This window comes from Rhinolophus sinicus, chromosome 3 (genome assembly GCF_057876585.1).
Source record: "Rhinolophus sinicus isolate RSI-liver-muscle chromosome 3, RSI-T2T, whole genome shotgun sequence".
Lineage (NCBI taxonomy): Eukaryota > Metazoa > Chordata > Mammalia > Chiroptera > Rhinolophidae > Rhinolophus > Rhinolophus sinicus.
In genome coordinates, this window is record NC_142503.1 from 172,929,437 (window position 1) to 172,950,261 (window position 20,825).

General features: G+C 42.6%; 2 protein-coding genes across 6 annotated transcripts in view; one reads left to right on the plus strand and one right to left on the minus strand.

Annotated features, from left to right (window-relative positions):
• Positions 1 to 8,028, plus strand: part of PLEKHH1 (pleckstrin homology, MyTH4 and FERM domain containing H1) — a 49,980-nt gene extending 41,952 nt beyond the window's left edge. For both annotated transcript variants that reach the window (XM_019733623.3, XM_074327312.2), the window contains 7 exons: positions 593 to 693; positions 1,466 to 1,607; positions 2,875 to 3,017; positions 3,149 to 3,278; positions 4,242 to 4,328; positions 4,635 to 4,781; positions 5,761 to 8,028. In XM_019733623.3, coding sequence (XP_019589182.3) covers positions 593 to 693; positions 1,466 to 1,607; positions 2,875 to 3,017; positions 3,149 to 3,278; positions 4,242 to 4,328; positions 4,635 to 4,781; positions 5,761 to 5,922 — 912 coding nt within the window. In that variant the 3' untranslated portion in view covers positions 5,923 to 8,028. The remainder of the gene's footprint in view (positions 1 to 592; positions 694 to 1,465; positions 1,608 to 2,874; positions 3,018 to 3,148; positions 3,279 to 4,241; positions 4,329 to 4,634; positions 4,782 to 5,760) is intronic.
• Positions 8,029 to 8,344: 316 nt separating this feature from the next.
• Positions 8,345 to 17,019, minus strand: PIGH (phosphatidylinositol glycan anchor biosynthesis class H). 4 transcript variants are annotated; one of them, XM_019733340.3, is made up of 4 exons: positions 15,986 to 17,014; positions 11,186 to 11,395; positions 10,611 to 10,658; positions 8,345 to 8,884 (listed from the first exon to the last, which is right to left on the minus strand). In XM_019733340.3, the coding sequence occupies exons 1-4, from the start codon at positions 16,163 to 16,165 to the stop codon at positions 8,792 to 8,794; spliced, it is 531 nt and encodes a 176-aa protein (XP_019588899.1). In that variant the 5' UTR covers positions 16,166 to 17,014; the 3' UTR covers positions 8,345 to 8,791. The 4 variants fall into 4 exon arrangements, 3 of the variants coding, with proteins under 3 accessions (XP_019588899.1, XP_019588898.1, XP_019588896.1); XM_019733339.3 differs by having other exon boundaries at positions 10,611 to 10,691; positions 15,986 to 17,011; XM_019733337.3 differs by having other exon boundaries at positions 10,611 to 10,694; positions 15,986 to 16,263.
• Between the last annotated feature and the right edge of the window lie 3,806 nt (positions 17,020 to 20,825).

The following is a 20,825-nucleotide window of genomic DNA, read 5'->3' on the forward strand; positions in this document are numbered from 1 at the left end:
CACTCTTACCCTGTCTGCCAGGGCCTAAGTGATGCTTCTAGGTTCTACCACATTTTAAGGAGGTAGATCCTTATGGTACTTCCGTATTAAAGGCCCTCAAATAGGATTTAAAACCTATCTTGTATTGTGGTCTGAGATTAGAGCCATGGGGCATTAGTAGGTGTGGACATGTGCTACAGCACTTGGTGAGTATGAGTGTTTTGGGTCCAGTGTCTGCTTTCTTTATGGCAACAGGACAAAGGCTTCTGTAGTGTTTTACCATTGCCTGGAAAAACTCTGCCACAATACCTTCTTTGTGAACGTCCAGGTATCTGTAAGACTTTGTTACCTAGTAGGCCTCTGGGTATATTTACCGAAGAGAAGGATGGCTGTCGGTAGAATAGAAATGGAGCTGGTGATAGGAGGCCAGGGGTTTTGACGGGGGCCTCCTTGCCTCTGGGAGGCCCCCTCAGATGTTAAGGCCGTGCGGGCAGCTTCACTTTGCTGCCCACGCCATGCCCAGGGCTACACCTCTCTGTCCATGAGGACGTTGCAGGCACCTTGGGTTCCCCACATCAGGGGCTTTTCTGACTTTCTCTTTTGCCTCTTCAAGGTCTGTGACGCCATCTCCAAGTGGGAACAGGCCCTGAAGGAGCTTTACTCCGGAAAGTCTGAGGGTGGCACACGTGTTCTGAAGCTGATGTACAAAAACAGGTGCTGAGTCCTGCCCAAGGGAGGGACCAAGCATGAGGACTGCCACTGGGTGTCAGCTCCTCACGTCCCCCACTAAATGGCTTGTGCTGCACAGGCAGGGGCCCCACAGATATAATACTACATGGTGGTCATTAGCTGGGGGCCTATTTGATCCTCTGAGGCCCTGCACAGCTCAGGCTCTCAGTCCCTATACTGTGTGTGCACGCACACACACACACACACACACACACACACACACACACACACACACACACCTGCCAAGAAAACAAACCAACTTCATGAGATGGCTTCATGTGTTACATTAGGAGAGTGAAATGTATGAGCACTGGATATTTAAGGCTAAAGAATAAATTATTCCTATACCAATTCCAGGAAATACAGAGGTAGACATCCTGACTTTTTACCAATTTGAGTAAGAAAATTCCATCCCAGACATGTCTCCAGGCAAATAATTTCCATTAGTGTCTTGGAATCTTTACTCATCCAGTTCCCTAATAAGGTGTGATTCCTGGTACCCGATTCCCTTCACCAAATCCAGGAAGTCTAACATATATCCAGAATTAACCACGTGCTACTGTTGCTATAAGATCTGATGGCCCTGTGTCTGCTCTATGTCTTGCTTGGTTAAATTTTTCTGGAGGCAATTGAACATAAGCTCACAGATGGCATAAAGAGTTGTTTCTTTCCTTGGAAATCAAAATAAACAGATGCAGAGATGGCTTCATCCACTTGGGATCCCAGCTGACCTGGCTTCTCACACTCTTCCCTCTAGGCTGTACTTTCGGAGTCAAGTCAAAGGGGAGACGGAGCGAGAGCGGCTGTTGCTTGCCTTCCAAACTAGTGGAGAGATAGTGGCAGGGAGGTTTCCTGTCAACAAGGAACTGGCTCTTGAGATGGCAGCCCTAATGGCCCAGGTAAGGTTCTGTTTGAGATCAGGAGGGTTCGGACACCATCTTTGGACTCCAAGATAGAAGGCACCACACAGCGTGAAACACAAGATTGTGTAGATCCTCTGGTACCAAAGGAGAGGGTGGCTTTGCTGTCCCTGCTGTGGAGAGAAGCTGACTCCTTACCCAGCAGAGCTCCTCATTGTTGATACAGGCTACGTGCGGAACTCTGGATGTGCAATCAGTTCTGGGTTTGAGTTGTAGCCACCTTCCCGTTATGAGATCTAGGCCAAGTCACTTTCCTTGTCTGTGCTTTAGTTTCCATTATTGTACCTGAAAACAAAAATACCTCCCTGCCGCCCCGACGGGGTTGTACTAAGTATGATTTTTAAATAATGTACATCACACAATATATGTGATAAGATCTGTACTTACAGCTGTCAAACGTTAGAATTAGGAAAAGAATCAAACTTTGACTCTTCCTCCTGTTAGCTTTAGGAGGCCATCTTGCCAAAGGCATCTGGGATACCTAATGGTTCCCATAAGAAAGAGTCTGGTTCTACGTGCTGGAGAGGAAGGGGAAATCATAACAGTTGATCTTTAATAAACATTTATTGAATCGTCTATAGAGGGCTCTACGCTAAATATTTTATGTGTATTATCCCATTAAGTTCTCATCCCCACATAATAGATGAGGAATTGAAGCTCATAGAGTTTAAGTAACTTGATCAGGGTTACAAAGTTGGTCAGTGGCAGAGCTGGGATTTGAGCCAAGTGTCCGACATCAAAGGCCCCATTTGAAACACTCTGCGCTAGAGTAAATCAGTCCTCAATGCTGTCAGTAGGTTCTGCGACTTTCAGCAAAGCAACATTATAACAAAATGACAGAACTAAACGTTATTCGTGGACCTGCTGTACTCTAGGATCTATAGTATCTTCAACCCTGTATCCCATATTTTTGGATTGGAAGCTGGAATTTCTACATTGCTTTCCTTTGTCCGCCACTCATTAACTATGTCTTTGGATAAAGCACTTAACCTGAGCTGCAAAATGAAAATTGGTCTAGATAATCTCTAATATTCTAGGGCCCCAAGGTTGTTTCTCTAGTGTATGTGAAATTAGAGATGAAGGGTCTGTTCACAAGAAGTGTTTTTTCACATCCATTCACACCTCACCAATAAAGTAATGGAGTAATGGTTTTTTTTCACCTCTCTCAACAGCCTGTCCCCACCGCCACCCCTACCATGTCCAGATTCTTGACTTGTCCCTCCATGTCCATGTGCTTCTACCATAGGTAGAGTATGGGGACTTGGAGAGGCCCATCCCACCAAACCCTGGGGGTACACCCCCTTCCAAGGCGCAGCATCACCTACAACAGGTCCTGGACAGGTTCTACCCAAGGCGCTACAGACACGGGGCACCCGCTGAACAGCTGAGGTAGGTTGCAAGGTCTCGTGGGGCATCGCTGTGGGGAGGCATGGGCTGCAAAATAAGGGAGGGCCTCAGAGCTGTGATGAAAACCTGTTGGCACTTCACTGGCACCATTTCTCTCCATCTGTCCAAATCAGGCACCTGGCAGACCAGCTGACCACAAAATGGGCAGCACTGCAGGGCTGCTCCCCTCCTGAGTGCATCCGCATCTTCCTGACGGTGGCCCGGAAGTGGCCCTTCTTTGGTGCTAAGCTCTTTGCTGCTCAGGTAAATGCAGGTGGTTTCCAGTGGAAGGAGTGGTTACCGCGCCCTCAGGAATGCCCTGTCTCCTGGAGCTATCGTGCCCCTCTTGCCGTTTTTTTTTTTGAGCTGGTCCAGGCTGCAGCGCCCGCCTGCACTAGAAACCACCAGGGGTCGCTGTCTCCATCCATTTCTGGCCTACTCCCATTTCCATGATCCAGAGCAGTTATTCATTGCTTTGGGGCCAAGTTTATTTCTGGGTGACCCTCATCTTTCCTTTATTGACTTCTTCCTCAGTGCTACCCCTGAAAAACAGATAGGGTCAATTAATTATAAAGGCACATAAGAGGGGGTCCACTTGGTCTAGGAAGTTGGGGAAAGCTTCTGAAAAGGTGACGTCTGTCTCTCCCCAGCTATTTGGGTAGGAGACAGGAAATCTGGATTGCCCTACTGCAGCCCTGGCAGTGAACATTAGTCATTCTAGGAATTGTCCACCAAATAGTTACTTTTCTCACGAGCAGGGTCTAAAGCCTGTAAGATTGCATTCTTGCTTTCCTCTTGTACTGTCCCTAGGAAATTGGTTGAAGCAATTGCACCTCAGCTGGGCGAGACTGGGTGGAACGCTGTCAGTTTCTGAGAACTAGGAGAAAACAGCCTGTTCTCCATGCCCATGACAGAGCAGCCTCTGTATAGCACAGAGCTTCCCAACCAGTGTGCTGTGGCAGGAAGGGTGATACGTAGGTACTGCAAGAAAGTGAACGCCTCACCTGGGGATTGTTAGTAGGTAGCCAGAGCTCCAAGGCCAGATGCTTCCTGTCTGTTTACTCCAGCATGCTGGACAAATATCACCTTTTATGTTTTCCAAGATGAGAAAAAGGTTGGGAATCACTGCTTGGCAGATCCCCGGATGTGTCTTCTTCCTCAGAAGGATCTCATAGTTCAGAATCCCTAGTTGTGGATATGTCTGATGCGATTTTGCTGTTTCCCCAGCCTGTACAGCTGTCTTCCAAGGAGAGCACTCTGGTGTGGATTGCTGTGAATGAGGATGGCGTCAGCATCCTGGACCACACCACCATGGTATGGAAGGATGGGGGCTGGCTCCCTGACCCCCTCCTCCTGAACGGTCTGTTCTTCTCTCTGGACTCAGCAGCCGCCTGAGCTAAGTGACCATGGTCCCCCTCCCCCCACTTCCTGCCCAAGCACTGCTGCTCTCTAGTCTAGACACAGATTGCAGACATTGAAGACGTAGATCTCCAGGTTATGACCACTTCGAGTTCTCCCTTCTTGGTTGAAGCCACATGTGCTTAGAAGAGACAGGGGATGCTGGTTCCTCGCTCAGGAGACAGGTAGGTTTCCCCACAACTGATTGGCTCTTTCTCACAGCAAGTGCACGTCACTTACCCCTACTCTTCACTGATGACCTTTGGTGGCTGCCACGATGACTTCATGCTTGTGATTAGAACCATTCCAGACCAGAGCTCTGGAAAAGGCCACAGTGAGAAGCTGATCTTCCGGATGGCTGTTCCCGAGGTGGGTCTGAGAGCTGCTAAAACATTTTACTCTGATCTGGTATGAAGAGGTGGGCTGGGAGCTTAGAAAGGAAGCTGGAGTGATGACATTGTTCTAGAAGGGCCCTGCTCCAAATGAAACTTTTGGCCTTGTCCTCTTCATTCAGTACTCCAAAGGATCCAGGTGGAGTTGCACCTCAGTAGTCACTGCTGAGCTGTAGGTGAGCGGCTGGCTGGGAGGGAACTCGCTCTGGTCTAGCCGTCCCTGCGCTCTTCACATTATCTTTTCAGATCTCTCAAGCCTCAGCACCATACAGGCTTGAGTCGGGTGCCCACTTCTGTTCTGCTTGCAGCAGGCCCAGTGCCAGGGCAGCTTCCGCCTCAGGATGCTCTCACCTTATCCTGGGTTCTGCTGTCCCAACACTAGTCGTAAAGTGGGACAGTCTGCACCTGCTCCCCCTTCCTTGTGGTCCTGAAGACCATCCAAAGACCTCTTTTGCTTTAAGGGCTTTATTCCTATTCAGTAATGTTACTAGCAAAAATACTACGAAGACTTGGAGACCTAAGTCCTGATGTATAGCTCCTGACTCCCTTCTGAGAGTAACTGGAAACACTGTTGTTTTAAGCCTAAAGTTGGAGTTTGCCAAACCTTCTCCTTTTAATATCACCCCTGCCAAGTGAGAGGCTATACAGACCCCTTCTTCCAGGGAGGCCCCCTTCCCTAGCTTGGAGTTAACCAAAGTAGAATGTCGACCCCTCCTATTCTCAGGAGGGTACAGTGCATCTCAGAGGACCTCCAGACCAACAGGCACCCATTTCACTGGGCCCCTGAACCTCACAGTAATAATGATCCCCTTTGGGCATTTTCTTCCAGGTGGGTATTTAAGAAACAAAGAAACTGAAGTCCAGGGAGGTTATGTACTCAGTATAACAGCTAGTAAGTGAAAGCCAGGATTCAGGCCAAGTCTACTTCAATTCCTTTGTTTCTCTGTCGTCTCAAGATTGCAGAGGCTACTTTCATCATGGCCAGCTACATGAACCATTGCTCTGCAACTGTGAACCCACCCACCAACCTGCCTGCTGCCTGCAAGCCATGGGAACAGGATGGACGACAGTTTTTTGCTTCTGTTCCATGTGCCGCCAAGGGGCCAACGTTGCTGTGAATATTTCTCCTCCCCCGCCCTTTCCCCGCCACCACCTGGTGCCTCTGGGATTGCAGATATGTATCCTGGGGCGTGGTACTACTGTGATGGGTCTAACAGCCCTCCGCCCAGCCTCCACCCCGGTTTGTTCTGTGAAATGTGTATTTCAGTGTCCATGAAGCCTTTACTTTCTAGGTGCTTTATAATGTTTCAGGGCCCAACTTTTAAAAATCCAGACCCAATTTAAAAACCACTTTTTTATTTTTATTTTTTTACAAGAACACTGAGCTCTGGATGCTGCCTGCTTCTAGACAGACAGGGATGGATGTCTACTGTTACTGGCACTGAGGGCGTCAGGGCTTTCCCCACTGATACTCTCAGGGACGCTAATAGTTTTTATATTGTATACCGTCCTTATGTGGGGATTTATACTTGAACTTTTCCCAACATTCCTGCATAGGATAGGACTAAAATTTCCAATTCACCTGAACTCTGACAAAAGCCTAGAACTCACTAAAACTAGACGTCCTTTCCCAGATGGGAAAGGTGTTGACAGGGCTAGAGAAAAAGGAAGGCTCATGTTTCCCCTTCCCCTACTGCAAAAGAGGTGTTTGCAGTGCCCCTTTGGGGCAGCAGCTCCTGTCTTTGCAGGAAAAGCTCTCCACGCTGAGATTGAAGCTGTTCTCCCTCACACTGGACTGTAAGCCCACTGAGTGCAAGCAAGGGCAGGCAGGTAGGCCCAACCTGACCTCTCTGTCTCATTTTAATGACTGGACAAGGCTCAGTGAGGGCTGTGCTCACTACTGTAGGATAAGGTAGTCGTCACTTGTTTCCTCACTCTTTGCAAGGCCAAGCAAATGCACTCTGCGTTTTGCTGCTCTGTGAGGCCACCAAGGATGAGTCAGAAACAGAAGACCCCTCTGGGCTCATGGGCCTAGATTTGCTCCTGAAGACTTCTGGCGAACTTCCGCTGGGAACTAGTTTGAGGACGGGGGCACATACCCTGTGTGATATCTGTCCTAGCTTAAGAGCATAAGCTGAAAGAAACTGAACGTCTCTTTCACCTTTTGCCTTCCTAACACCAGTATTCCCACAGCCCCAACTGAGACCTTCTGTGGAGTGCACAGATGATCTGTTTCCACCCTCCCTTAACAGAAAACAAGACGAAAGAGATTATTTGTACTCTGATTTTCCAATATTGGACAAACTGAGTTTTATTTCACAGCTCTAACGGCAGTCTTACCATCTGTCAATAAAGTGCTGAAAACTGTATGGGTTTAGCAGTTGCATCCAAGACCCTAGCCTTGAACCCCGACAAAGTATGTATGTTGCACACTACACAACTGCAAGACAACAAAGTGTGTATGTTGCACACTATACAACTGCAAGGCTGCAACTAGTTTCTGTGAACACCTCAGCTGCTGTAAGCGTCTCCTCGCTCATCCTTTAAACTGACAAGCATGATGGAAAAAAGAAGCACATCAGAGTGTCTGCCTCTTTTCAATGAACTTGACTTTGCAAGACTGGCAATTTTACAGCCATCTCCCATTTCTGTTCCTGCCTTTCCCCCAGGAATTGGGATCTAGCTGGGACATTTCTACCTCGAACAAGTCGACATGTCACATGTACCACAGGCTCCTGAAAAACCCCTCTCCAGAGCTGGTGTAAAAGGCAGAAATTACAATTCTGGTTTTGTAATATCTGACATGTCTCGAAGGCCAATGAGGATATTATCTACCTGGGAGTTCAAAAAAAATCAGGATCCCAAACACAAAGGAAGCAAGAATGGAGCTGTGTTCATACTGAATTTGGGGATCGAGCTATTTCTCCCACCCTGTCTCCTTTCCAACCCTTCAGGAATCCTCCCTTAGTTTGTGAATTTTATACAGAAGAAACTGCCTTACAAACAAAGGTTCCAAAAGTTGGTGTGTTTATCCTTCTTTAACATGTTTAGAAACCCAAGCTGAATTTCTGTCAGGCCTTTTGTCTCATCCCTCTTGGCAAAAGGAGTTTTTGAAACCATAGACAATGCTGAGTAACAGAAGAGTATTAATGTGTTTCACAGCCGTGACTGACAGGCCACATTTATGTGTGTCAATAAAAAGCATCTGTCTGTGAACAAGGCAATTATTGTGTATGTTTTTATTGTGAAGATTTATTATTAGGTTGGTGCAAAAGTAATTGCAGTTTTTGCAATTTTTAACCTTTCAAATCACAATTACTTTTTTTTTTTTAAGGAGCACGCAGCTCAGTGGCCCATATGGGGATTGAACCGGCAACCTTGGTGTTATTAGCACCAGGCTCTAACCAACTAAGCTAACTGGCGACCCTCGCAAATACTTTTGCACCAACCTAATAAGAGAGTTATCATAAATTAGCCCTGTACGGATACAGGAGCTAAGTGGACAGTGTCTTTTGTAGGAAATTTCTTCCTGCTAACCAGTACCTGAAAGGCTTGACTTTATTTCTTAACTTTTATACAGCAGTGGGAAATCGTCTTTCTCAAGAGATCTGATGTCAGTGTCTCATTGTCTTGCTCCACAAATTTCAACAAAAAGTAAACTTGAATGTGCTTAGGAATTTCACAGAGTGTTCTTTGTTGACATAACTTTTGACATATCGTTTCTTAAGGTCTCCCCTCAGTTGGTAAAGTAGGCAAAACCTTACAAGGGGAGCATGACATACACAGCAATACTTTGCTCACGTCACACAATGAGTTTCCAGTCACCTGTTCACGGCTCTGAGATCCACTGCATCCATCCAGGTTTCTAGGACTGACCACATGGTTTAGGACTGTCCACATGGTTTAGAATACAGAAAACACATCAGCCCCCAGGGCTTAGGAGTCATTTCCCACGGGAGACAATACTGGCCTTCTGAATGCTGGGACTCATGGGCTTGTGGATGTGGCTTTCTGGTGTGCCAGGATCTCCTGGCAGCTTCTGTACACTTCAATCAAGCAGTCCAGCCGGGGCTTCGCACTCTGAATTCCAAAGGGGAGAAATGCGTAGTCAAGATGAATGTAAGAGAGTGCTTAGTAGTGCTGCATTCATGTGCAACCTCAATCTCTCACCCACACCAAGTGGTCTACATGATGTGCAACCTCAATCTCTCACCCACACCAAGTGGTCTACATGGCACAGGTATGGACTCAGAAAGGCAGAAGTTCGGGCCTCACAAAACCTTGTTGGAAGGAATCCCTAACTAGGCCCATAGCCCAGCCTGTGAACTGTGCAAAGCAGGAGCTCCAAAGAGTTTTTAATCTGCCTAAATTTCATGATCTCTGTCTAAGAGCAAGCAAGAGGAATAATAAGGACATACCCTCTAGGGAAGTGTCACAAAGTGAGACAGTCCTCAGACACAAGAAGGGCAGTTTAATATGTAAATATTTAAAAATATTTTGTATAATGAAATATAATACAACCAAAATTAAAAGCCACAGAAAGGGAAAAATATATATGGAAAGCATATTTAATAAGTTTGCTACCAAAATATATACATTGTTACAAATGCATACTCAATATCTAGATTCTACTTGACTAATAGAGGAAATATGGATAGTTTAAAACAAGAGGAAATACTAATAGGTAAATAACAAGGAAAAATGAAAAGTCTCTGTCATTTAAACAGATACAAATTTAATAACTAAATTCCTTTACCTACATACTAAACTAAAAAATAGCTAAACCCACTGTTAGCCAAGACTGTAGAAAAACAAGCACAAATTCTCCAAAGTATGGTAAAGTTGTCCAATTTCTAGAGCCAAATCTCAAATACTGTAAAAAAAAAAAATCTATGGAACTACTCATAAGCTTTAATAAAATAATTTTGAACTATAATGCAAAAGAATTTTAGCTTAGCTGCCTTATGTCCTTTGTGAAAAAGGGCAGTGAGGCAGAGTTAACTGCATACATAAATTACTTTATACGCCTATAAAGTAATTTATTCTAATCATGTTTGTATAAGTGGGTTTTTTTGTTTTGTTTTTTGTAAGAGCAAAACAAAAAACCTGGATGTGATTTCAAAAGCTAGAAACAGAGCAGCTAAATAAACTAATATTCAACATGATGATATAATTACTACCTAAAATAGTAAGTATAAAGGCCTTTGTAAATGCATGTAAATATGCATGTTAAATTTAAAAAGCAAGATACAAAACAGTATATAACAGTATGTGTAGATCAGTAACATCTATGTAAAAGCATATATTGATAGACTAACACATTCAAAGTAGATGAATGGTGATTTATAAGCAGGAGTTGCTATATATTTTTCCTCTAAAATTTGTATAAACTTATAGTATTTCTGAAAGCCTATAGTTGTCTCAGAAAGGAGCTTCTGAAATAACTAATTCTAATAACATTTCTACCTCGAACAAGTTGACACGTCAGGAAGCTGCCTTGGCACTGGGCCTGCTGCAAGCAGAACAGAAGTGGGCACCCGACTCAAGCCTGCATGGTGCTGAGGCTTGAGAGAACTGAAAAGATAATGTGAAGAGCACAGGGATGGCTAGACAGAGCGAGTTCCCTCCCAGCTGAAATAACTAAATCCTAATTCTCACTAAAAATAGCTTTCAGGTATCCTCAAATACTCCTGACCACAAAAATTTACATTCCTACTGAACGTAAGTAGCAGTGGATACGCAGCAAGGAGGGAAAGGTAGAGGATTTCTTTGGAGAAGAAACTTGAGCAAAGTGTTCTGAGCTCACCTGGAAGACAGGTACTACTTGGGATATTTCATGTGGTTCCACTGGATCCTTCAATAAAATGCAGAGGTAGTAAATCACCTTCTGCTGTAAGAAAATAAACCAGACAGCAGAGATCTAAGTGAAACTTATTTTGTTTTCTTTTTCTTTAAGGGAAGACTCAAAACTGTTTCATAAATGGTTCTCTGAGTAGTAGAACACCTGATAGCTTTTGAAGTGAGGGAGAGGTATATTCTCATTGTTTAAATGAAAAAAGAAAAAATAACAGCAACAGCAACAACCAGAGATGATTCTGAAGCTGGGCCAGAAAATAAAGTTGAAATGCTGACTCCCTATCCATGAAAAACTGCTGTGTCTCTTTAAAAATAAAGGGACATATCTTTTCAGTATAAATTTCACTTTTATGGTTTATAAACCCGCCAGCCAAAAAGGAAACACTACAAGTACTGGAACAGAGAGTCCTCAAGTTTAATTCTGTGACATCAAATACTTTAGGCTTTAAGACATTTAGACCCAGGCACACTCCGTGGGCTCCCTCCTCCAAAGAGGCCTGTAATATTTATCACTTAAATACTTACCATGTAAATAGCCTCATTAATAATAACATCTTTCACCTTGCCCATCTCAATGAAGGTGGTACTTTCTTTGCCAGAGGCATAGGATGAAGTCATCTGGATGCCAAGGGAATCAATGATTAACAGAGTCTCCTGATCAATCTTCACAAAATGGAGGTATCCAAGCAGCCCTAAGAGGGTGATGAAGATGGCAGCAGAGAGGACCATGCTGTTCTGAAGAGAGAGCCAGACAGGCGGTAAGATTACCAAGTGGTCCTCTGCACACGTCTGCTGTTTAATAATCAGCTCTAGGAAAAAAACCTTTGTTCTGCTGTGAGTTGAACAGATGAGAAGAACATGCATAGAGGAAATCACTTTTATATAAGCATCTGATGAAATACATCTAGACAACAAATAAGGTCTGGGGAAGACAACCTCCATCAGCAAAATATTCACCATCCCATTACTCAGAGATTTTTCTTCCAAAATTGAAACTTAAGGACTCAGACCTTTTCCTCTAAACACTCCCTCAGCAGAATATATAGTGCAAAATCATAGACTGAACAATAATAAAATGCTTAGCACAGTTGTAATAGATACTACTCAACAACCTAACAACCCCTCCACCTTCCTAATAGAGTGAATCATGACTGGTTCCCACTCCTGCCAATGATTGGTTTAGAGATGGTCACATGACATAACTCTGGCCAATGAGATGTGAGGGGAGGTCGGCTGGAGGGGCTCCTTCAAAACTAAGTCCATCTTAAAAAGGATCAAAGGAAAATGAGATAGGTCCCTTCATTCTGAGGTTTTAATACCTGGAGCTACTATGGACTCTGTCAGACCATGGGGAAAGAAAGTTAGGCTGAGGACAAGTAAAGTACACCAAGAGGAAAAGAAACAAAATCTACTGAGCTTATGCCCTTTTGAGCCTTCCTACCTCCTGACTTCTTGTTTTGTTAAATAATAAAGATATTATCATTTAGGGCTCTTTTAGTTATTTTGGGTTGTGACAAACTGATGTATTATGGCTGACTGATTAGCTGATAGGACTAACTGATGTGTTAAGGGCTCACAAATGGTATTTATTCCTGTGATTCTAAGACACATTTACAACCTATTGCCATTTCTTTTCTTTTTTTTTTTTTTTTATCCAGATGATGTTTTAATAGAAAATTTTGATAATTCCAAATAGTCAATCAAATAAGGTTTACATCCCTTCTCAGGCCACAACAGAAGCAATTTTCTTATATTTGCATTTTGTGCCCTTTTACCCATCCTAAAGAACATAGGCTCCACAACACATACAAAGTATACCTACAGAGAGAAGTATAAATAATATGCTTCCTCCACTTCCTATAACCTATTGCCATTTCTGAAGTTGAAATGTGTTTTTCTGTTGATGTGTTTCTTTCATGTGGCATTGTTTTCTTTTTTCTAAAGAGCTATTATATAGAATTACTAGAATCAAGAGATTCAGTAATTTATGACTGTCACTCCTTGAAGGCATTAGTGTCTTATTATTCTTCAGTACTGACAAGATGCCCTCCTTGACCTAACTCTACTCAAGGTCTTCTAAGCCCTCCGCCTTGGTGTCCATCCTTGTTGGGTCTGCGCTGCCCAATTGTAGCAAGGATCTTCCTAAGTCAATTTAGAGAGAACCCCCACCGTTGGTATCTGATCACCCTGGCCTGCATTCAGCAAGAATCCTGTCAATTTAGTGAGAATCCCTCTTTCCCCCTAATGTTTCCTTTTAGTAATTTTCTATCCACTGACCCCCACCCTGCTCCTAGGTTATAAATTACCACTTGTTCATGCTATATTCAGAATTGAGCCCAGTTCTATACAAAGGTCTCTTTTCTCCTATTGCAATAGTTTCTGAATAAAATCTGTTTTTACCACTTTACTGACCAGCTCTGGTTTTCTTTCTACTTCTTTCTACTTCTTCTTAACAAGGATCTAGAGTGTTAGATCAGGGGTCTGCAAACTGTTTGGGCCTGTGGTCTATTTTTGTCTGGTCCACCTTGAGCTAAGAATGGGTTTTACATTTTTTAAAGGATTGTTTAAAAAAAAATAAAGAAAAAGAAATAGAAGAATATTAGACAGATCTATAAAGCCTAAAATAGTTACTATTTGGCCTTTTAAAGAAAAAGTTTGCTGACCTTTATGCTAGATAATTATTTGTTGATTAACAATTGGAGAATGGAGAAATCTATGTGCTGGGTGTCTGATGTTCCAGAAATATCTACTTTGAGTTAATTAAATGCCTAATACCTAGCACAGTGTCTTGTACAGAGTTTGCACTAACGCTATAATTACAGAAGAATTGAAAGAAATAAAATTTAGTACTGGCCCTTACAGATTTATTAGAGGCAAGATTAATTCATAGATAAAATATTTTTTATGAATATTATGATACTGACTACAAGTATAAAATAGGATTGTGGCGGGGGAGGGGATTAAAGCACACAAGAATGTCCCATGAAGATTTCCAAGGAAGCAGGATTTAATTGGTGAAGAGGAGGTGGTGGTTATTGATACATATACTTAGTTGAGAAAAGGGAAGGGGGAGAACATTCCAGCCTGGAATAAATAAGGGAAAAACTTGGAATTTTAATAGAAATGTGAATTCAAAAACTGGAAGGAAAGAAGGGATGAAGAGCAGAAAATCCTTAGGGAATTTGATCCATATCAGCTTTTCAAGAAGGCAATCCTTATCTAAAACTTCATTATTACCTACATTTTTTTCTACTTCATTTTTCTGTTTAACAATTCAATATTCAGTTAGGTTGAAGTTAAGCCATGTTTTAAGGAATTCCGTCATAATTCTTCTCACTCCTGAGATTCATTACCCTGATGAATAGTTTTGACTAGGAAGAAAAATAAGAAATTTTGGTACACATAGCTCTTAAGGAGTGTTGCAGTGGAGTTTAAAAAGAAGATGCGGTTACTGAGTCCTGGGTACTACTTGATGGGGGGGAAGTGGTAGTATAGACCAGGATTAAAGAGACAAGTACAAAAGGGAACTAGCTTAAAAATAAACTTCTCTATCTAAAAGTTTTGCTTAAGCAAACCCTCCCCAAGGAGGAGACATCATAGTTTAGTGGAAACGAAAGGGTTTCAGAGTCAGACAGGCCAGGGTTTGAAGGCCAGGTATGCCATTTACTAGCTTTGTGATTTTAGATAAGTTATTCTGCTTTCTGAGCCCTGGTTTTCTTCTAAGGTTGAAAAGAGACATTCAGTAAAGCAGCTGGCACTCAGTGGGCATTTAATATCTGTTCCCTCTTTCTCACATGACCACATGGCCAGGCTAGTATTAAAATTCAACTATATTATGAATTAAATCTTTTTTGGGGAGGGGGAAGGACTGTCCTGGCAAATTAACCATTTCAACTGACTTATGAACAAACTTTTAGATGCAGTTTGGTATAAATTAGGGCAGTCTTAATTATGCATATATCTATGCTAAATTCCATGCTGTGAAATATGCTCTGATGGCAAAAAAAAGTTAATGGATGCAGTCAAGGAAGCGCTATCAAATTACAGAAATATGGGCCGGCCTGGTGGCTCAGGCGGTTAGAGCTCCATGCTCCTAACTCCGAAGGCTGCGAACACGGCACCTTGAGCTGAGCTGCCGCTGAGCTCCCGAATGGCTCAGTTGGATGGAGCGCATCCTCTCAACCACAAGGTTGCCAGTTCGACTCCCACAAGGGATGGTGGGCTGCGCCCCCCACAACTAGCAACAGCAACTGGACCTGGAGCTGAGCTGCGCCCTCCACAACTAAGACTGAAAGGACAACAACTTGAAGCTGAACGGCACCCTCCACAATTAAGACTGACAGGACAACAACTTGACTTGGAAAAAAGTCCTGGAAGTACACACTGCTCCCCAATAAAGTCCTGTTCCCCTTCCCCAATAAAATAAAATAAAATAAAATTACAGAAATAAATAGCCCAGCTGCACTTAAAACTGATCAGATCACGCCTGGAATATTATATTCAATTCAGGACACTACATACAAAACTAAACTCATCGTGAAAAGGGCAATTAGGACGATTCCTTTTATTTGAGGGCTATCACAAAACTACTGCGTGTGACCCTCACAATACGGTGAAGCTGGTATGACAGATATTAATTCCATTTTAGAGATTAAAAAACAGGCTCAAAAAATAGGCATGAGTCTGTAAATTGAGCATAGAAACTACCCATCTCTGAAACTTCATAATTCTTTAGAAAGTTCTTGAAGTTGGGAAAGCGGTTGTGAGCAGGTGGGGTTAGATTGCCATGTAAAAACAGAGATTAGGTTAGGAAGAACTATCAAGCTCTTAAATAACGTGTGTGTATATATACACAAGCTACACACACACACACAGTGGAGGCAAAGACACTTTCTGGAAGACTCTATGTACTTAAGGTATTGTTCTCAGTGATTCCTCTGAGGTGTGGAAGTCATGGATGAAGACGATCCACTTAACAGTTCTCTAAACCCTTGGAAATGAATACTATAAGCATGTACTACATAAAGCACATGGAAGTTAAAGTTTTAGGCTGTCGTGCAAGGACTCGATGTATGCCGCGTGAAACCAGAGAGCAGAGCAGCGACGATGAGAGGGATAAAGCACAGGAGTACCAACTCCACTGAACGTAATGAAAAGAGCTGTCCAGCAGCCGAATGGAGACTCCAGAACAAGCGAGTTCCCGCCCCCGGGCCCTACGACTGTAGGAGGGTCGGCGAGAGGTCCGGGATTGATCCGAGGACCCTAAAGATCCTTCTAAACCTGAGTCCCCGACTCTAACCAAGGGAGGGCGCCACGCTCCATTACCTCGCAGACAGTGAAGAGTCCGTAGGCCGCTAACCACACGGTGCTGGTGACAACGGTGAGTGAGCGCAACGAGAGCCGAGGGGAGCTGAGGCAGAACTCCCGGCAGGATGGGGAGTAGTAGCGCCGCTGCAGGGCCAGGCGGCCGCCGCAGATATCCGAGAAGCTCTGCTCGTCTTCCATGGCCGGCCCGTCCCACTCAGCGGCCCCGCCGCTCTAGCCGCCCGCTCTGGACCCACTTCCGGAGAGCGGGGTTGGCCACGCCCTTTCCCAAGCTCTGCGCAGCCTCAGTTCTGCGCCGAGAGCCCAAGGGGCTGTTTTGGAGGTTAAGTTTTTCGTACTCCTGCTCGGCTGGAATTCTAGGATTATCTACTCCAGAGACTCGTAGGGGACTAACAACTCAGCGGACAGATAAAAACCGCTATTAACGCGCTTTTGCTCGATAAACTGATTTGTATTTCTAAGGCAGAATACGCCCCAAGGAGACAGCTCATTCTCATCCATCCATTCATTTCTGGGCCAGGAAGTTTCAGGCGCTGAGTATACAGCGGTGAACAATATTGACAAGGTCCTTGTCTTCAAGTAGCTTCCTTCCTAGTAAGAGAAAAAATATAGAAGTAATTTCAGAGAGTGCTGTTGGCAATAAGATGACCAGCAGGGATGGCTTGGGGACTTTTCAACAGGGTATTCAGGAAAGCCTCTCGAGATACAAGGATGAGGAGCCAGATTGGTCTGGGGGAACTCTGGAGGAGGAATTTGCCAGGAAAGAAGATCAGGAAAAGCAAAGACCCAGAGGCTGGAACAAAGTTGGCTTATTGGAGGAATCAAAAGGTCAGAGAAGCTGACGCATAGGGAACGCAGTTGGAAGTTGGGGAGGTAGGTAGGGGTCAGATTCCTGAGAGTTGTAGGGCCTGTTAGGAAGTTTGAATTTCACTGCCTGGTAATTCTCTCTTCCAAACCACAGCGTGGAGCATTGAACAGGTAGACAAGTCCTAACTGGGAGGTAAGCAAGAGTGGAAAACGCAGAAAGTATGGATAATAAAATTAAACTTGTGAGTAATTGTGGCCTGTGGTTTCCCTCCTTCTCCTTCAAATGTGGCCCAAGAGTGTCTGTGTGGCCTGTTAAGAGTTATGATACTTCAGCCCTGAGGGAACATGTATTAATTGATCCCTTTATGTTTAAAGATAAATGGTCTAATGGTCTCACCAGCTTTAAGTTTCTGATGAAAGTCAGGTTCAGTTTCTCCATCTATAGCCACGATTTTGTTTCCATTTTTTTTTCCTAAAGGGATTTCTTCAATAATTGCTTTGTATTTCCAGTTTCTGTACTCTGAATCTTACCAACCAATACACCCCTCTCATGGTACATATCATATGATGTGCTTTATAAAAGATGTTTGCTTATTGTGGAAAATTTGAAAAATACAGAAAAGAAGAAAAATTTAAACCACTCATATTTCCACCACTCAGAAATAAACACTGTCAACGTTTAGAGGAAACCTCTAGTCCTAGAGTTTTTAACCTGGGCTCCATGGGTAAAAAGCAGTTTCATCTTTAGTTTTATTAACTTCTAATTGAAATTTAACATTTATTTTGATTACAAACATGGGCAAAAAACCAATTAGTATTAGTATACTTGTGATTTTTGTCACTGATAGAAACCACAGATATTTTCATTTCACAATTGTTAGTTCTCTCAAAATATTTTCACTCATTAGTACTTCAAAATTGTAATAATTATTAAACCCACTACTAGATCTTGTTATTTAATGTGTCACTAGAGACACATATTACTATAATATTTAAAATATATTTTGGTGACTGTAGTTTCATTTAGTTGTTTTTCTTTAATCCTATGTATTTTATTCATTTTAAAACATTGTAATAAGGGGTCCATTAGACTTACCAGACTTACAAAGGGTCTGTGGCACAAAAAAGATTAAGAACTTCGTCAGGTTCAGAAGCTTCATAACTATAGAGTCATAGAAACAAAGACAACTAAATGTACTTAATTTTTTAAATATTAAATTATTAGGGATAAATAGTGGTAATAGAATTCCAAAATCTCTATAACCAGTTTGCTCTGTCAGATCACAGCATCATCTTAACGTTATCAGTATGCCTAGTAGAGAAAGAATGATTATGTGAACAACTAGATAGTCTTTGTTATACTTTCTAAAGTGTTTTGGCTACAAGAACCAGGAAATACATTTCAATGAATTGAGCACCGTGGTGGAAGTACGTAGGATTAATCTGACTTACCTTTGATAAGATGGGTAATTATTTCTATTGTGAAGTTCTTCTTGGAACCTGAGTGTCTATGAATATGAATAATAAGAAAAAATCTAATCAAAGAATTCAGTTAAGTTTTAATTTTTTATGGCCCATGCTGGATTCTTAAAATCTTTCTATAGAACTTTTTAGTATCTGCTTACACTTATGGATTAAAAGTTTGTTCTAAAAATAGTATCTAATATTGTAATTGTTATTCTATTCATTTTTTTATTATATAGCATTAATGATTGCTGGTGTTTTAACTGAGACTATGTCTCCTTCTATATAGGGCCACATACCCATTGGAGAGGAAAAGTAAAGGCCCATATAAATCAAAGGAAATCCCAAATAGGCTTTTAAAAAGATAAGTATTGCCAATTATACCTCAATTTTTAAAAAAAATAAACGAAAACTTGTAAAACTTGTTGCAATTTAGTGAAATTGATCAATAAATTAATTTACTTTGCATGAAAAGTATAATACATTTTATCTTTCCTTGTTTAGAATTCCATTTTGATTTATCTATATAGTGTTCGTGAGTGTATCTTTATATAGCTTTTTTAGTGGTTGCTTTAGGTATTACATTATATATAAACAACTTTTAGAAAAAAACTTAGTCTTCCTCCTGTGTTTCTCCTTTACTATCACATTGCTACCACACGTACAATACTTCTGACACCAAATGTGTGGGTTTTTCTTTCCCCACACCAAGCGTAATTCTCTGTGACACCAGCTGGGTAGGTGTTCTACAACTTAACTCAATTCTGACACTATCTTCCTGGAGATACCTTGAGATCCTACAGATTAAGGGCTCAATCCTACAAGACTGCCCTCTACTTGGCTACAAATCAGAGGTTCCCATGATCTCCCCCTTGGATTAGATTATTAGCTAGAACACCTCACAGAATTCAGGGAAATACTTAAGTTTGCCAGTTTGTTACATAATAAAGAATATGATAATAGATACAGATTAACAGCCAAATGAAGAGGTGGGTGAGGTTTAGGGGGGTCCCCAGCACAGGAGCTTCTGTCCAGTGACGTTGGTTTGCATCACCCTCCCGGTACCTGGATGTGTTCACCTACCTGGAAGGTCTCCAGACCCCGTACTTTTGGGATTCTATGGAGGTTTCATCACGTAGGCATGATCCATCATTAACTCCATTTTTTCTCTGGAGAATGGGGAGCGGGGCTGAAATTCTAAGTTTCTAATCATGTCTTGGTCTTTCTGGTGACCAGCCCTCATCCAGGAGCCATCCAGGAGTCCGCCTAGAGTTGCCTCATTAGAACAAAGGACACTGCTATCACCCAGGAAATTCCAAGGGATTTAGGAACTCTGTGTCAGGAACTGGGGTCAAAAAACAAATATCAAAATAAAAGATGTGCTTAGTGCCCTTATCACTTAGGAAATTATAAGCCTAATGTTTTCCCCTAACTGGCAGGATATTCTAATGGTTCTAGCCCACTGTTACATTCCTGATAAAGAGGCTCAGATCCTAAAGAAGGCCAGGAATTTGTTTAAATGTCTTTAAGAACCGAGACAGAAAAAAATGAGAAATTAAGGAACAGTGAGACCCGAGGATAAGACCAGAGACAGGCCAGACTTTTGGCCACAGTTATAAATAACCCGGGGCTGAAACCACCTCAGGGCACTCCAAAAGCCCCAGAGGAAAAAACACCAGATAAAGGAGCCTGCTTTGGATATGGAAACCCAGAGCACTGAAATAAGGAGTGTCCTAATCTTCCAAAGCAGCCGTGCCCCCTGTACAAACTAAAGGGCACTGGAGGAGGAATTGCCCCGTTCTGAAGGGAGCAGGGACCAACTTCTCCCCAAAAATGGCTGTAATCACTGTTGGGCCTGAAGTTCCCAGTGGCTCCCAAGGTATTCTCATTACAGGGGTAAAACTGCGGGTGACCCTGAACTGGCAGGTAAGCCTGTTAATTTCCTGATTAATATAGAAGCCATTTATTCTGTCTCAACTGCTCACCCTGGACCCTTTTCCTCTGAAGACTGCCTGTTGTAAAGATAAAGACAGCCCCCAGATTTGGGCTCATTTTACTCAGCCTGTTCCTTATCATTGGTCTATACCTTAGAGGAAATGTAAAATAAACAAATTAAACTTAAAAAGGACTCTAGAAAAGTTGTATTAAAAGACCTTGAAGCCCTGGCTCTAACTGCTGCCCATACCTTTAGATTCTAACCTCAATTCTGTTATCTCCTATGTTGTTAGCTTGGGAAAGATTCAGCAGTCACTTAAATATAGGGGACCCATTAGTTCCCTAAAAGACAGGAGCATGTTTCATTTACAAGTAACAACTGTGACCCCAGCAGAAAAATGTGTCAAATTCACCAGTTGTTCTAACCAATGTTTTAATCTTTCAGCCGATATCAGTTTAAACTGCAGCTCTGCTACTTCTGTGAGTTATGCTAAGGCACATGTCAAATTACCTGCTGGATGGTTTCTCATTTGTGGAAAGACTGTTTACTCTTATGTTCCAGTTTACTGCACCGGAGAACCTTACTCTCTTGGGAGGTTAACTGTCTTTTTACCTCAAAAATCTCATCAGGTTA

Bases quoted from the DNA above. Each gene is read 5' to 3' on its own strand.
- PIGH (XM_019733337.3), bottom strand. From the start codon at position 16,165: ATGGAAGACGAGCAGAGCTTCTCGGATATCTGCGGCGGCCGCCTGGCC. The intron at 10,695-11,185 runs GTAAGTATTTAA...ATTTTCTTACAG, and splicing joins TTAATGAGGCTATTTACATG to CAGAAGGTGATTTACTACCT. The intron at 8,885-10,610 runs GTGAGCTCAGAA...TTTGGAATTCAG, and splicing joins AAGTAGTACCTGTCTTCCAG to AGTGCGAAGCCCCGGCTGGA.